Raw genomic sequence first — 17,383 nt, forward strand, 5'->3', positions numbered from 1 at the left:
ACAGAAATGCAAACATAATCTACGCCTGCTGAAAAAATTCAAACCTTAAATCATGTTCAGCAAGATGTGAAACAGTAAGGCTTATCTTTTGGCACAGCACGGATTACCGATCTCTTTTAAGAGAACTGGTTGGGGAATCGTTGAAAAGGGCCTCTATAGATTTCAAATTGCCATTGCCACATTGTGCTCTAAATCCATGTTCTCTTTTATTAAGCTAACTTTAGATTTCCTGTAATTTAAGGACCATTTCTTGTAATTACAGAGTGTATGGAACTCTGAAAACCTATACTCTTCTTTAAATATCCCATCCCTCTTAGGCTTTATGTATTGAATTGATACTTACAGTCAGTTTTCATGTCAGCTATGAACTAAGGGCCATTTTATTGCACCACACCATTGCATTTAATGCAGCTGATAATTGCATAATCTAAACAAGAAGTGTTTTTGCTGTTGAAACCATTTAACCTTGTCTGCTGCTAGTTAAAGTGTTTAAAAACCATGTCAGTAACAACAGCGCTAAGGAAAAAGCAAAAGCAACACTTCAAGGATTTGAAAATATGGAACAAAGCCATGAGGAAGCTTTAGTCTGCACTTCTGTGCACGTCGCTGCCATCAACATTTAATATGCTGATGATTTGAATTATGTAGAATCCAGGATTTTAGACTGGGATATTATTCACCTTCAAAGGACCAATTTAGCTTTTGCGTGATTATAGCAATTACCTGTAATTGCACTATTTTCCTCTCAGGATGAAGACCGTCTGTCCACTCATAATTCTAATGTTTAAAAAATAGATTTCTACTTTACTTTTTGTTGCGTGAATTCTATGTGTTACTTCTCCTTTTTTGTCTGAGTGTGGTTTGTCATGTGAAAGAAATAACTGAATCTATGTGCTATAGATTTAGTGCAGTTTTCTGGGTATTTTTGTTTGCTTGATTACAGGTTTTTAAGCAGCCAGATGATATAAGTGCCTAGTAGTTGCAGTATTTGAGGTCATCTGATATACATTTTACTTATAACAAAAAAACATGTCTCATCCCCACTCAATCTTTATTATCACTTCTGATAAGAAGGCAGAAACATTAGACTTGGGTTAACCAAAATAAAACTCATTTTTACATGTGAAACTAGATAAATGCTGAGCCCAAAAGTCCATTTTTATCAGAGTGTCATTTATCATGAAAAGTCTGAGTATAGACTGCATTTTCATCTTATCATGCAAAGTTCACAAGTCTCTCCTGTTAGCCGTAGGCTCATGAAAGACCCTACCACAAGAGAGAAGAGAAGAGACTCTGTGTTTATTTTAGTGAAGTCAGTTAACTGTTTGTAACGTTCAGTTGGTGTATTTGTTTTACAGACATTTCAGCCGTTAAGTTTTGTAGGACTTTTTTTTTTTTAAAAGGGGTTTTATGTAAAACTAACTTTTGCCATTAATGTAACACTCTACATGATTTGTAACTCGGCCTTTTGGTTTTAATAGGTGTGTTGTTTTAAAGTTGCTGGTTAATTAACACACCAATTCTTATTTTTCCATTTTATTGGCCTGAATGATATTTCGTCATTTTCTTCACAAATCTTTCTGTTCTGTCCTCCCTTGGCTTTTTTTTTTTTTTTTTAAAGTAGAATTTTGCTATTAAGCTTGAATCCCAAGTAAATGAATTAACTAGAATTTTCTCTGGTACACTTTGAGTAACCATGCTTCCTATTTACCACTATGGGAGAATCTAGTTGAGTTTTGGCTGAGCTGAGGTCCCAAACGTACTAAAACAAAAACTTCTCAGCAAACTTTTTCAGATCAGCCTCTCAGCCTGGACTTGTCTGAACGTTGCCTGAAGCAGCTGTCAAAAAAGCTGCATTCATTGTTTAAAGGGAGGACTGTTTGCTAACAGGTCATGCCGTTGTTGGGGACTCTCACCTTTCAATGTTTATTTTTTAATTTTTGTTGTCATATGCATCCAGGAAGAAACTCTAACAGTTTGCCCTTATGTCTAAATTTAACCAGAACTCCATAACCAACAACCGCATGAGATCTTCATATGATTTGATACTCAAGGCTTTGGAGTGCGGAGTGGGGAGGAAAGGGTTAAGACGGTACCGTTTATTTTGGGCAGGTGGGTGTAGACTGTTGGAATGTGCCTGATGGAAGGTGATAATTTGGCCACTAAGAACCTCAGCAGAAACTTTGCGTGCCTCTATCAGTTCTGAACAGGGGGCACTCGTCCAAACAGACAACTGTCCTTTCCTTTCCTTTTTTCTTTTTTTAAAGTTGTCCATTTAATATCCGTTTTGGGCCATTGCTGCTTTCAATTTTCAAAGGGAAACCAATGAAGTATTTTATTATGTTAAAAAAAAAAAAACTACATCATAAAATCCAAAGAATTAATCAACCAGATTGACAGGTTTAGGGTATTTAGAGTGTAAATGAAGAAAGAAAGTTTTTTTCTTCAGGTTTGCCCCGGGCCGTTCATGGTTAAGATAAGCAGCAGAGCCCAACCTGCATTCCTCCCCACTTTAGGCTGAAGGGTCAGACTAAACCGAGCCAAGAGGTGAGGGCTGCTCAATTGTCTGATTACATTGTGGGTTTAAGAGAATTAATCCAAATATCCAAGGCTCTTTGCTAAGGTTGTCATATCTTGCTGCAGCAGGGAGCAGCTGAATGAAATAAAGGCTAGGGTTTATAAAGATGTCAAAATGATGCCAGCGCTGTTGGACTGTTTTTTAAATGAAAATGATTTGTGCGTTTTGTTTTCTTATACCAGTGCCACTTCAAACCATTAGTCCTGTCAACTCTAAAAGAACCCTATACAGTAATTCTTTCAATAATTCTACTATTATAGTTTTATATATTGAATATTAAACAATTAAAATAAAGCTGATTGGTGAAGAAGTCCAGTATTACAGAGCTTTGCAGGGTTACATGTCTTAAGAAGTAGGTTTTAGCGCTCTCATTTATTTTTAATGTTGAAGTCAAAACAGGAGAATTTTCTAGTAGTTTAAATGTGAAACTGCACTGTAGAAGTGGCTCCAGAGTGCATTTTTACAAATGAAAAAAAGAAATTGACTACGTATACACCGGGCATGTGATACGCATTCAGCGCGATACTAACGCAATGAACTCACAGTTGGAAGAGGCTTGATGCGAAATGTTGAAACGGCTCGCAAAGCTCCGGGCTGTTTCTTTCATTCCAATACATGAAAGACTTGATGTAAAAAAACAAACATTTATTTGATCAATTTTAAGATGATTGGCACTTCAGTGTTTTAAAAAGGACGCTATTCATGCGTCACTACCAAATCCGATTCCCGATATATTCCAAGTTCAACTGGTTTAACTTTGAACGTGCATTCAGTGGTAGCGCGTTTTGTACGTACAGCCCGAAAACTGACTTAAAAACTTGCGTAGCGAAGTGCAATGCAAACATTTTTAACTCAGAAGCCTGAAACGCACATAAATGGGCATCTACATAGGCTTTTCTTTGAAGGTGGTTGCTTGAACACATGTTGCAGAGGGCGGTGTGAACGTAGCAAAACACTTTAGCTTTAGGTGTTAATTAAGGTGAAACGGTTTAATTTCTTGTCTTAATAATTAGATAAAGAAATATCATCCCCAAAGGAAGGACTATAATTTATGCATTTATAAACTAAAAAAGTTTAGAATAATATTTTATATTTAAATTTTTAAAGTTGAACTAAGAACAAGAATATTTTCTAGTGAAAGACATAAAGATTGGTAAAAAAAAAAAATAAATAAAATGAAATTAATAATAGCTAAATAAATAAAAAGTAATAATAAACAAACAAATAGGAGATTTCTGCAAGGGAACTATGAAATACAAAAATAAATTCAAAACAAATACCACAATTGATATGCCTAGACAATTAACACTGTGTAAAGTTTTTACATACAATACAACTTGTAAAAAAACAAATAAAAAGCCTTCCAAGAAAATGTTGAAACCTTAAAAATTAAATTTAAAAGTTTATGTTGTGAAAGTTTAAAAGAAAAAGGTCATTTATAGATGTATCATATATCAAATTGTGCAGCATAGGGGAGGAGGTGTGACGGTTAACAAAGAACTCTTCTGGATATCTAATGTCAAATGTGAAGGCATTTGCCATGAACCCCTGACACAGGACTCAAGCACAGCAGCAAACCCACCAAAGAATCTGAAGAAGAAAGCGGTCAAAGGGGTGCAAGGTTCCAGTCAAAGTCCAGATCTCAACCTGACCCAAACGCTGCAGCTGGACCTTTAAAAAGCCAAGAAGGTTGGCCGTGAACTCCAGTAGCGTTGGTTTAAAAAAGGGCGGGTCAGAATGTCTCTGCAATGAAGTCAGTAGCTGTTAATGACAGACAAACATCCCCCAGGTTTAAATTGTTAGGTTTATTCTACGAGATGTCAACCATCTTCATAGTTTACAAAGCTTCTCCACTTTAACCTAGTTTTTGTTGAATGGACAAGAGACGAGTGTGTTGTTCCTGCTTTTTTTCCAACCAACATGGGGATGTTCAGTTACAAACTAGTCTTAACATAGTGTCGTCTCCGGTGGTTTAAAAGCGACCAAATTCCTCGCTCCTTTTGTAAACAGCATCTTCTCCAGGTCAGAAAGTGTCCAGAGGCCATGGCGAGCCTTTGAAGTCACCTCTTCTGTGTCTCTGTCTGCTTTAAACACAAGCAGCTGGACAGATGGAGCCCAGATGGACAGTAAAGTAGGGATGTCTTTAAAAATTCATGGCTCTCTCCACGGTCAGTTCAAATGTGTGTTTGGGGGGGGGGGGCTGACATTAAACATTAAATTGCCCATGCACACACACGCACACACACACACACACACACATATCAAGGGCCGGGGGGAGGGGCTGTTAGTGACTACAGGAAGTGAAGGGCAGAATAAGATCCAATTGGGAGCGACACTTATTGTGATTGCTCATCAGATTTCTGCTGATGCAGCTTTGTGATAAGTGCTTGTTAAGTTTATATTCCACTGTTGAAAACCCTTTTGATCCATACTGTGCCGGTCAGAAATGGATTCTTTTCTTTTATGACATGAATGGGCCATCCTCAGTGTGCTGCAGGATATGTTTGCTTTGCTTTTATCTTCAAAACATAATTAGCTAATGTTTAAATCATATACAGTATTTGTTGTAAATGTTTTGGGCTAAACAATATAATTTAGTTTTTCTGGGTCTCTCTTTATCTAAAGCCCAACTTCGATCATTTCATCTATTTTAAAGTGTTCCCAGTTTAATTATTATTATGTGTTTTTTTGGCAGATTTTGGGAATTGAGCTGAGCATGGAGCTTGAGCCCTGCCGATTGCAACTTTTACAACTCAGCTAAAAGCTTTTTCCAATGTGGTTTTTTTTCTTAATCTGCTCCTGATTTACAATAATTTGAATAGAGAAATACTCAGAAATCCAAATTTAATGTTAATTTTCTTTTAATATGTCCTCCATCATCAAGAAAATGCCACAAGGCCAAGTTAAAAAACCAAAAACAGGATTTTCATTGGTGTTAGTCTTTGATAAGAGGAACACTTTTAACAGTTTTGGAATTTTTTTTCTTTAATAACTTCAAATCATTAAAGTAACAGAATCATGAAACCTTGTCTGGAACTGCCAGTACCAGGCATTTCACATCTTTAGAGAATGAAGTAATTATAATAAGGAGACTTTGTTCTGTGCAATAGGTCGTAATTAAAATGTCCTACAAGCAGAAGGAATCATCACTAGATTATGGATTGAGCTTTAGTCATGAAAACAAAAAGCCAAAGGTTGCTTGTTAAGACCTTTGAAAGTCTTGTTGCTAAGGGGGAAAAGGAACAGTTCAGAAGAGGAAATGGTAGGTGTGACTGAGGAAACAGGAAAAAGTCCATCTGCTGGCTTTTGGCTTTGAGTCGCTGCCAAGTAGAGCACCAGCAGCAAATGAGTGTTTTGACTGGGAAGCATCATGCAGCATTTCAAGCAGATCTCGCTCCCACTATGCCACATGAAGCTGATGTCAGAAACTATACTGTCACAGCCTTTCTGGAAATTGGCAAAAGCTCTTTGTTTTGTTAGAGGGAAGTGCTGCCGCTGGAATGTAAGACTGAATTCACCTACATCTTAACAGAATAATCTCTGTTTTAAGTTTTTAGTAACTTGTGGGGCTTACGTCCTGAATTGAAATCAAATAATTAGGATATCTCCAACAAACTCCTACTGGTTTTGAAGTTGTGGGTATAGAAAGTAAATAAATTATTATTTTAGGATGAAGAGATTTGCAAATGCTTTGTCTTGCTTATAGACTCTAGTACCATCATTGTTAAATAATGTTTTAATCTTTCCTTTTATTATCTCTTTGGCATGAAAGTACAGGGGTACTGCTTTTTTTTGCCCCATTTTGTGAGGGACAATGGGAGAAAAAAGATGCACATAAAATGGTTAGAGCTGTCAATAAATAAACCCTTAGCAGACATCTCTTCATACAAAGACCCAGTGGTGAGCATTCACTCAAACAAAAGCAAAGCGTTTTGCCTTCATATTCCCCTGAAAAGGTAGCAGAGACTGAAAGCCTTCATTCCTGTAGGAATCAATTAAGAAACAGGTCAGACATAGATAACGCTACATAGCTGCACATTTTCAAGGTCTGAGACGGTCTTTCTCCCTGCGTGAAGTAAAGTCAGGCTGAAAAGCAAAGAATACATGTTTTGAAATGTATTTGTGAAGTCAATAACTTAATGGAACTTAAAACAGAGCAGTCTTCCTGCATCATAAAAGGCTCCTTAAGTGCTCTGATCCATACTTGGGGCTGGTGACAAAACCGTAGCTATCTTGTCATGTCATATTGATAGTAGTTGACCTTTTACTGATATGGTTTAATGGAAGGAAGTGTGGGTACGCAGGTTTTCTCAACACTAAAACTACAGTTATTTGATTACCATTTACCAGATTGAGAAACGAGAAAAGTTTTCCCTCTAGACATGCGTCATAACAAGAAAGGTGTGGACGCCAAAAGATTCATTCCAAGTTGCTTTACCTATTTCTACATCTTTGTGTTTCAAGCATTCTTGCTGCAGGGGGAACTGAGCTGTGCTTGATTTCATTAATCACTTTACATGAGAAGCTGTAACGAGACTACAATGCAGTAAATAAGATCTGCCTTGTTTGAAGGAGTTGTAAGCACTCTGAGTATTGTTAGTCAAACTGGCTTCGATATCATCATTGGAAATAAAAGGTGTTATTGTTTTTTAATTTTTAAGAAAGGGTTTGGTACAAGAAAAACTAAAGATTGCTTTGGTGTCACCAGGGTGTATATGGGTGAAGTCATTTTGACCATGTCGTTCTCCAACTAGCCCCATGGACACCTATCTCGTCTCAGTGAGTGTAGGTGGGGCAGATATGATCTTAGAGTCAGCGTTAACCATTAAACCCGTTGCCCTTTTCATTCATCATTCTCCGGGGGGGGGGGGGTTCTCCCCTAACTGTAAGGCGATCCACGCTGTGGAACAGCAGTGTAATACCCGGTTTTAGCCGTCTTAAGCAACATCCACACATCAAAAGGTGTATCAAAAGGATTTAGCAAACATTCTTCTGAATCTCTTGCTCCTCTGCTATCTCATTCTCCATCTGTTTGCATTCGAACAAATGTTATCATGGCATCAGCTCTGGCGCAGAATAAATATTTTCACGCAGACTCTCATTAGAAAATTATCCGGGTTAGAAGTTGTTCTGCGCATTGTTTTTTAGAAGAAGGCCGCTTCAACGAAATGGACAATAGAGAAGCTTTATTGTGAAATAACGCTGAAAATCTCTTCCATCAAATAACTGATAGTGTGTGTGTGGTGATATGCATGACTTGCTACACCCACTTACCCTCCCTCTCCGTCTATTCAGCTTTGCCCCACCCGCTTTAAGCATTCATCATAATGATACTACTTAATAGCAGAGTAGTTAGAACACAGATCACAGATGAGGGCCCTGGGAAAACTTGCTGGTTTTTCTGACTTTTAGCCAAAGCCCCCAAGCAGTGACAGCTGTACCGATAGTAGCAGCACGGAGGATTGTTAGTGCTGTCAGTGGAATGCACTTATTCTGGTTTATTGCTTTCTTTTTATTTTCACCTTTTTCATCCTATATCTACATCATTCTGTATATTCTCACTACATTATAAGAAAGTATATTGTTTTTATTCGGGTCACTTTTAATGCAAAAACAAAAGCAGTCAGACTGAGTTAAACGTTTCCCCACCCTAAATCAAATATTGTATTATCAATCTTAAATAAATGGTAGCCGCTAAACACTTTGTGTTTTGTGCCACCGCTGGCACATTTAAATGTCGTTTTATATAGTAGTTATGCAAACTGCCGTTGTTTGATTCTCTCTTTCTTTCTTATCTCCTTTTCTGTCATTTCTGCTGCGAATATGGTGGCCTCAGATAAAGCGACATCAGTTACGGCCGGTCTCAGAGGCGCTGTTTGCGTCCACAAAGCTGTTGACTCCTCATCCTCAATCAATGAAGCTGAATTCACGAGGTCAGCCAGTGAGTTAGGATTATGATGTGTTTGATCCTCTCTGTCAATAAAGCAATGTTCAGAGCCTCAGCAGTGCCCCCGCTCAGTTGTTGGCGTTAATTGTGTGCCTGGGGGGGTAGTAGGGGGAGCAGGGCCGGGAGCAGAGAGGACAAAGATGGATTCATTAAAGATATCACTTTATAGAGAGATGTCAGCTTAGCCTGTGTCACACTGCTGTCACCTGACTGCAGTTACTTATTTTATAGTTTAAGATTATTATCACACTATAGAAAAGGAAATAAGATCATTTCCACTTGCCCTGACAAACAACGAATTATTAAACTTATAAATGTATTTATTTTCTTATGATTTGATGATTCAAAAAGGCAAAAAAGTCAACAAAGTTTTTTCTGTTTGATTTTGGTTACTTCCATATTTCATCAAAAAAATATTTTGAAGTTTTTTCCTTCTAATTTTTCATTTTTGTACTTTACCTTGAGTATAAATAAATTTCTTTTGTTTCATTTTTTTTTATTTCATTTTGATTTCTGGAAATTTATTTTCTTTTCAGAAATGTTTAATTTTTAATTTGTGTGTTTTTGGCATTGTGTTAAGAGTTCTGTTTTTAGTTTTGATTACTAGTGTGATTTTGTGTGTGTGTGTGGTTTTTTTTAGGGTGTATTCAGACTGAACATATTTGGTCCGCCAAAAGTGAACTAGAATTTGTTTCCCCCAATTATCCGGAACAAATATTAAGTCTGAATACCTCCAAGCGGACCCATTTTTTGAGGTGGTTTCGGTTCGTTTCCTAGCACACTGAGCATCGGTTCGCTTTGAGATTTCAACAACTGGACCAAAACGGCCACCAGTTGGTGGTCACGTGATGTAAACCAAGTAGGAATGTAGCAACAGATGAGCCACTGAGAAATATGAAGCAACGATTGTGGTGTTTGTTAAAGACGAAAAAAAAAGTCCTACTGTTAACTTGTTAGAACGTTTATAAGACAACTGAAAAAAGCCTCATACATGCTATTCTACGTCTCGTTACGCAGCACGTACTGCTGTGACGTTATCCTAAGAGCTACCGTGTACATCTTTCACAGAATTCTCTTTATAATAGTGCTATAACACCACAACAATGAGACACATGGATGAATGCAGGCTCATCAAAACAATTTTAACATGATACAAATTACTTCACACTGTTTTCCCGACAAATCAATATATCATAAACACTTATCAGCGTACCTTCTTAGACGTTTTCTTGCCCGTCACTGCCCTACAGCACGCCTCGACTGTACCAAAACAGCCATAAAAAGTGTTGAGCCTGACGTTTGAAACAGGCGTTTAAAATTGGTCAGCAAAATATAAAGTTTGAATTACAAGGACTCCAAAGCGCAGGAGTTCCATAATTTCCGTCTCTAGTTGCTTTGCCCCGCCCTCATAATTCCTGAACAATGAGTGAAGAGATTTTTTTAAGCTTTGTTTGCAAGCTTTGATGCGAAAGGGCGCTTGATGGCAGTCTGAATAGACCAAATGCAAGGTTCAGGACTCGATCGGGGACAATTCAAGCAGACCCAGTTTTGACCAAATGGTTTCCCCAGTCTGAATACACCCTTAATTTTCATTGTGATCTTTACTTTTTTTTTTTTTTCGCACCGAGTGATTTGCTGGAGTGATTTGCAATTCAGGGCAACCATAAGTTTGATTTCTTCTCGAATTGTTGGGGACAACATTGCAATCAAAACATTCTTTTTTTGTCTCTTTTTAAATTTTGAAGGTGGGGCTGGTTGTCAGTAATGATTGAACACATTTTATCATTTGGGTCAAGCTTGTTTTATTTTTGCTGTTTTGCCTCCTTTTCTTTGAAGTCTGTGAGCTTCCATTATTGAACAGTAAAACGCCCAAAAGCAAAAAAAAACTACAACTATGTTCTCTGCAGTCATAACTTATGAATTAGGCCTGATTGCTGCAGTTTGTGACGACTTTAAAGGACGGGGGAAACAATGCTTTTCAATTTTTCTGCTGTCTTTGATCATTGCAATGAAAGAAAAAACACTTTTATAGCATTGCAATAAAACTCAAGTGGAGCTTTGCACATGAGGCCCCTGATGGAAAATGTCTTCTCCGTACACAAGAATTGGTTTTGTGTGTGTGTTGAGACCACACTTATTGTGTCTTAGATGTTAGTTGCTGTCTCTGCTGGGTTGGAAACTGTTGCAATAACTAGTATTTTCCTGTTCACCACCCATCATGTCATTCTGTGCAAAACACCCGTTGGGTTTAGTGGATAGTTAAATTTGTTGGTGGACCACTGTGGTGTGAAACTGAAAGTTTCCATGCAGGAACGCTTTTACTTTCATTGTGAGAATTGGATGCAAAGTGATCCCGTTCGGCTGTTTGTGTTTGCTTTGTACATTAATGACAGTTGTAAAGGGGATTTGGCCTTGAACAATGGCGTGGTTGAAAATAGCTGATCATGTGTTCATGTACCACCCCCAGACCCTTAATTTCCCCCCAGAGCATGAAGCATACTTTTTAGTTAATTTCTTTGTTTTTGTGCTGACAAATTAGCATGATCAGCCCCGTCACTGCTCCTCATGAGCTCAGCGGAGTTGATTTGTTATGGCCCTGTTTAAGGAGGTAGTAGCAAATGTTTTGCCTCCACTCAGGTAAGGCATTGTGGAGAAAAAAACAAGTTCACACTAATCTCTTTCATGAGAAAAATCAACTGAAGGTCTCGGATTAATACAATGTTGTGAAACTAACCCTTTAGCACTGAGGGAAAAGGGACTTGTGTAAACCTGACTTCCTTTGTCTGCATGCACATGCACATCATAAACAATTGCAATAAATGTAGTGATATGTGATATAGTGCACACACCCTGCAGTTTTAACCCTGCACTTATAGAAGTAGTATTTACCCATTTATATTCACAGTTCTGCTGTGACGTTTTGAAAAGATCTCTACCGTTTGATTTAATCTCAACGGTCTGCATTGCTTCAGATTCAGAAAGAAACCTACCACTAGGCTTTAAGAGACTTTGTAGTAAAATTAAAATTTTGTCCAGAGCCACAGACTTTCCCCAGACTATACATCACGCAGATATAAAACTGCAAAGCATGACTTGTTAACAGACGGGAAAACAGATCTGGGTTGTGCTGTTGTGTCCAAGGTGTGCTCTAAGCTTGTGTGTGGGCTCCCCTTTAGCCTAAGGTGATGGGTGGTAGTGAAGGGGGACAGATGAGATAAACAACACTTTTTCTTGGTTTGAGTTTTTAGCCTGCAAAGGCTGTAATGGGTTACGTGACATTAGTGCAAAAGCACCACTGACTTCCATTTGCATTAATGGTTGACTGACCCTCCCCCCATACACACTCGCACACATACATTGTTACCTACCATCCCCACCGCTGCCTTTGAGGCTGCAAAGGCTGCTCTTTGGTTACTGATTATTTGCAGTATAAGGCCTGTTTATAATTTATCTGCAGACAGTCAGTCGTTGACCTACATAAAGACCCAGGCTAGGAAACAATCAAACTATGGTCAAACATTCATTCATTCATTTTCTAAACCCGTTTTTGTCCATTTTGGGGTCACGGGGTTGCCGGAGCCACTTGTGGGCGAAGGCAGGGTACACCCTGGACAGGTCGCCAGTCTGATGCATGGCCACATATCACACACCCATACACACTCACATTCACAACCAGGGACAACTTACATTAACCAATTAACCTATGAATTTGTTAATTAATATGTGGTTAATACAATCGGTTGATAAAACCAGCTTATTTTAGAAGTTACTTTTATAAGTATTCATTGTGTGTGCGGTCAGGGGTCATATGTGTTTACAGAGGGGAGTGGGAAGGGTGAAGGGTGGGTTGGGTTTTTTATTGTAATATTGTGTGTGTGTTTTGTTTTAAATGTTAATGCGCTTCAATTTGCGCAAGGCCCGAGACGCACTTTTTTTATCAATAAAGTTTGATTTATTGTGATGAAGTATGTTTTTGGACGGTGAGAGGAAGCCGGAGTCCCCGTAAAAAAACAATAAATATTTATTAATGGGAAGTAGGGAGCTTTTGATTCTTATTACGTTGCATTGGGCCACCTTTAAATGTAATTTCAACTAAACTTTGATAAAGATTGTAACCTTACCACTGCAATTCTTTTTTTTCTTGAAAACTAGGGTAGTAGAATCCATAAGATGTCGTCCCACCCCCCGTATGTGATTCAGTCAAAGGGTGTAAACCTTGCAGCACCAGTTGTCCCAGTTTTTTTTGTGGTTTATCTAGTTTCTTATTGTTTATCTGACTTGCTGGGCTTTAATGCACAAGGGGCCCTCATCCCAGCACACATACTATAGGCATGAAAAACCTATGGGACCACACCCACGTCAGCCTGATAAGTCTGTGTGTATGATGGTGGGTGGTAGTTGTGGCGACAGGGGAGTTGTAATGTACACAAGGATTATATAAATGGACAAGCTGAATTAGAGCGAAGCTATTGGAACTTGAAAGGTGAACTAAAACAGATAGCAAAAAAAAGAGTGACAAAAGAGAAAGAATGTGCATTTGTGCATATGGTGTGGCAGTTGTTTTGCCAGTTCAACCACATTGTGACTGGTGGCTTTTAGTAAATTAAGGGTTTCTCTCAACAACAGTTTCTCAAAACAAATTCTTTTAACCTCACAGCCATATTCAACTGTTCTCCTTTATGATATATGTCTATCAACAGCTTCTCTCCGAGGTTGGCGTATTTAAAATTGTATTTTGCTTGAAGAGTGACTAGTGCAGCTGCCAAACACATCCCAGTTTAGTGCTTTCTACATTTACATAGTCTGCTTGATTTATATTCCTAATATTACTTCCTTTTACCTGCTGTAGACGGGACTTTAGCTACTAAAAAAGTTAAGATATAAAAAAAAGAAGCATCACATCCAACTTGCTGCTGTGTTTTGACATTTTTCCATGAATAAATAAATAATTTTCTTCATTTAAAAACAAAAAAAGCTTTCAAAGTGACACGTCTGAAACGTGACACCTGACGAAAACAGGAGGAACAACTGGAAGGATTTTGGATTATCATCGCATGTTAATTGATACAAAGCAGAAGCCTCAAAGCAGGCTTGTTAATGCCAAACGAGACTTGACACTCGATATGCCCGAGTGGGTCAAATGCAGACCGTGTAACTATGTGTGCAGTGAGTTCACACTTCACTTTACACAGATAAGTGACACTACAACATGGTTCCTTTGACTCACAGAGACAAGTTCCTTAGTGAATAACACGTCTTCACGAAAAGCTTGTCTTTTCCTCTCCCCTTTTATCTAATGGTCAATGTGACACAAAAAGACATTCGTCATTTCAAGAGTGTTGCTTTGTCTCTGTCTGATGTGGACTAGTGGGAGTGGAATCGTGGCGCTCCCACCAAACCACTAGGCAAATATTTATTGGTGTGATTAGGACTGAGAGACTGAAAGAGGGATCGGGAGCAAATAAAGCAACATTGGGGGATGGGAGTCAAGGAGGGGGTAATTTCTAAGATTTATGGTGCGGCACTTCACAAAATGCATGCATCCTGTAATTAAAACTCCCCCTTTTCCTCCAGCAGGCCTGTACATTAGCTGTTATCCCCCCACCGCAACATCTACCTAAACACTCTTTGGTCCCACAGCCCCCACCCTTATGTTACCCCCTGGCCAGTAGATAATAAGATCCTATAGCAGCTTAGCGTCACTAATGAGAGCTGAATGCCACAGTGAGGGACAGTCTGTAAGGAGTAGGAGGCCAATGCTGTTAAGATTGTGTGGCAGGCCTTTGATTTTCATTTTCTTTAAGCTGGTCATTATAGAAACTGTAGACGTCCATCAGTGAGTGACACTTTATCCTGATGAGGCAGTCATCCAGCTATCATTTTAAGTCAGGATGTCTTAATTCTTGTCAAGTGAACTATAAAAAAGTCACTTTTTTATGAGTTGACATCAAAAATGTCTACATAAACCTAAACTGGTCGCTTTTTTTAGTAGGTACTGTATAACACCAAATACAAATTCTGTGTTCATTCTCTTTCAGTTTGTGAGTCATATTTAAAACTGTAAAACACTTCCTGTTTAGCTGCTTTACTATCAATTTAAAGTCTCTGTTGGAAAGTTGTGTTTTTGGTGTTTTTAACTCGTTCATTCTCATGATGGGGGACATATAGAAAGAAGATTAAGCATAAAACTGCATTTCTGACTATTTCTTTATTAAAATCGACAAAAACAAAGCCATTGGAAAAAGCTTGTAAGTGTGACGTAGGACCTACAACACCAAGCCACAATCTCCCTGCTCCATGTACTTCTTCATTTTCCTCGTCTGAGCTGGCATCTGGCTCAAAAACTAAACGGCTAGATAGCTCCAATACTGCTCGCTATCTTTTTTTTTTGCACCGGTAATTTTAGCTTGTAGTTGCTAGGTGCTTCAAGTTAGCGATAGAGAGAGTTAATCGATGGGTGATGGGAAATGGGGGCGGGGTTGCTACACGCCAACAGTCCTGCCCACAACTTAAAGACAAATTTCTAATGTACAACTGCCACCACAGAAACTCTGTCCTAAAAAAACAGCACTTTTTTTTCTTACTTAAGCTACAAACAGCATTAGCATCATTAAAAGACCACTGGGAATACTTAAAATAAATCAAAAGATGTTTGGGGGGGACTTCAAAAATGTAAATGCATAAATTCTAGTACATTATAGTTGCAACTGTCCCAGAAGAATGTCAAACAGGCGTGGCTGCCAGTTTGCGCCTACGTCCCCTCTGACCATCATCGGGACATTTATGCACATTCACACACCAGTGGAGCCGCACTGGAATCAGGGAGGGTGAAGTGTCTTTCCCAAGGACACAACGACAGATGAGTGGAGGAGCAGGTATCGAACCACCGACCCTTCAATCATTCCAAGACCTGCTCAACAGCCTGAACCTCTGTCGCCACTGCATCAATGTTGCTAACTGTTCAAATCTAAGCAAAGAATCTGTCGAAATGAATCTAGCGCAAATTAAAAAACAAAAGGCAATCTCTGGACATTAGTAGAATAACTGCAATATAAGTCCTGTACAGTAATCTTATTTGTATATTTTTACTTTTGGAAACTTTTTGAATCGCAAAGCCGCTGACTTAGATTTCCATTCGGAAATAATAGAACTGTGAGATCTTTAAGATTTTACTATCTCACTAAACAATAAGCAGCTGTTGATGTTGTTATTTGCGTCAACGTGGTGCTGAGACCGGTGATTTCCTGATGTGATATCAAAAGCTCTCGACCGGCGTGTGCAGCATGAGGCTTAATAGTGGCTTGTTTGTTTGCTAAAAGCTGTTATGATGTCTGTGCTGTAATAATATGCTTAGTAGAAATTTTCTGTGGTTTTGTTTAGTGGTGCTTACTTGCACGTTGTGTTTCACAACCAGCCTTTTTTATAATAACATATTATGAAAGTTTATTACCCCTCAGTCACAGTAAGATGTTGTTGTGATACTTTTGTAGCCCATATATTGGGGTTGTGGGTATCTATAATGCACAACAACCGGACTGGGACTTCTGCACAGGAGCCATAAACATATTAGCATCAAGCATGTTGCAAACATAAAAAGACGTTTAACAAGAGATCGCATCTATCACAGGGAATGGAAAAAAAACTACACAAAACAACAACAACCGCAGCTTCAATGAATCCACTGTACTCCCCCCAAGTAGGCGCCTCCGTTTTACTGCTAACTTTCACTGAACTTTCCGGAACCCTGGGCCCGGCCACCAGCTGGAACCACATCAGGTTCTAATCAAGCCACACTGGTCCACAGCAGCTCTCCATTTTCCCTGTTATCTCCTGACCAAACGACCAAAAAGCATGCAAATATTTTGAGTTTTTAGCTTTCATACATTCTTTTTCTTAACTTGGTAGATAGTGGTAACAGTTTTTATTATGACAGAATGACAAGAATGTATGTTTTTTATCATCTGTTCAACACTTTTTACTAAAGCAACTAGCTTTGTGAAACCAGCACATTCCCAGGTTCTGTCTCTGAGTGTTTTGTTGTCAAAAATAAAAGCATCACTTGTTCTTGATTTCGTTTCTCTTCTTCTTTACAGCTGTATGAGCTGGATGCAGACCCCAAAAGAAAAGAGTTTTTAGACGACCTCTTCAGTTTCATGCAAAAAAGAGGTATGTAGCTACACGGATTTTTAAAAAATATGTCACCTTTTATGTTATAAAGAATCTCATAGGATCCCTAACCCGTGCTGTGGGGCAGCAGTTGTGTAGAGAACAGATTGACCCCTCTCCTGCGCCCTTGATACATGACCCAGTGCCACCGCTCGTCTTTCATTTGATGAAAGGGTTGAGCTTTTATTCATTTCCAAGATGATTGCCTCATGTTCACACAGCAGCTCGTCTTCCCAGGATCGAAGGCACACTTTGATGCCTTAAAGTGGACCAGGACTCCACCATCCAGAGCTACTGTTCTTACACCCACACATAATTTCCCCTTATTTAGAGGAACTTGCTCTTAAAAGGAATTTGTGGTGGTTTGTACTCTTACTTCATCTGCTGTTTACAGGTAAAGAAGTTGTTTGAGAGGATTCATCTGTAGATTTTTGTGTCAGATGTTGGTTTAGGGCAGGTATTGTAACATCAGGATCCCGATGACTGACACGGGAGACATCACGACCAGAACAAGATTTTTAGTGCCAGTGGGCGGGTCTGCCAAGTCGGCTCTAAGAATCTGAGAGCGCCATCTGTAGGCCTGACTAATAACTGGACCAGTTATTCCTTCAAATGCAAATTGACTCGTTGCTTTTACTGTTTTGTTCCAAACTGACAGCCCACCTCTCATTTTCTGTTGAACAGAATCCAGC

At 38.8% G+C, this 17,383-nt stretch overlaps 1 protein-coding gene across 2 annotated transcripts in view; it reads left to right on the forward strand.

Annotated features, from left to right (window-relative positions):
• The window catches only part of arid3a (AT-rich interaction domain 3A), a 44,591-nt gene that overhangs the window by 18,060 nt on the left and 9,148 nt on the right, over positions 1–17,383 (forward strand). For both annotated transcript variants that reach the window (XM_004067978.4, XM_011474014.3), the window contains exon 4: positions 16,619–16,691. In XM_004067978.4, coding sequence (XP_004068026.1) covers positions 16,619–16,691 — 73 coding nt within the window. The remainder of the gene's footprint in view (positions 1–16,618; positions 16,692–17,383) is intronic.

The sequence above is a fragment of the Oryzias latipes genome, chromosome 4, assembly GCF_002234675.1.
Source record: "Oryzias latipes chromosome 4, ASM223467v1".
Lineage (NCBI taxonomy): Eukaryota > Metazoa > Chordata > Actinopteri > Beloniformes > Adrianichthyidae > Oryzias > Oryzias latipes.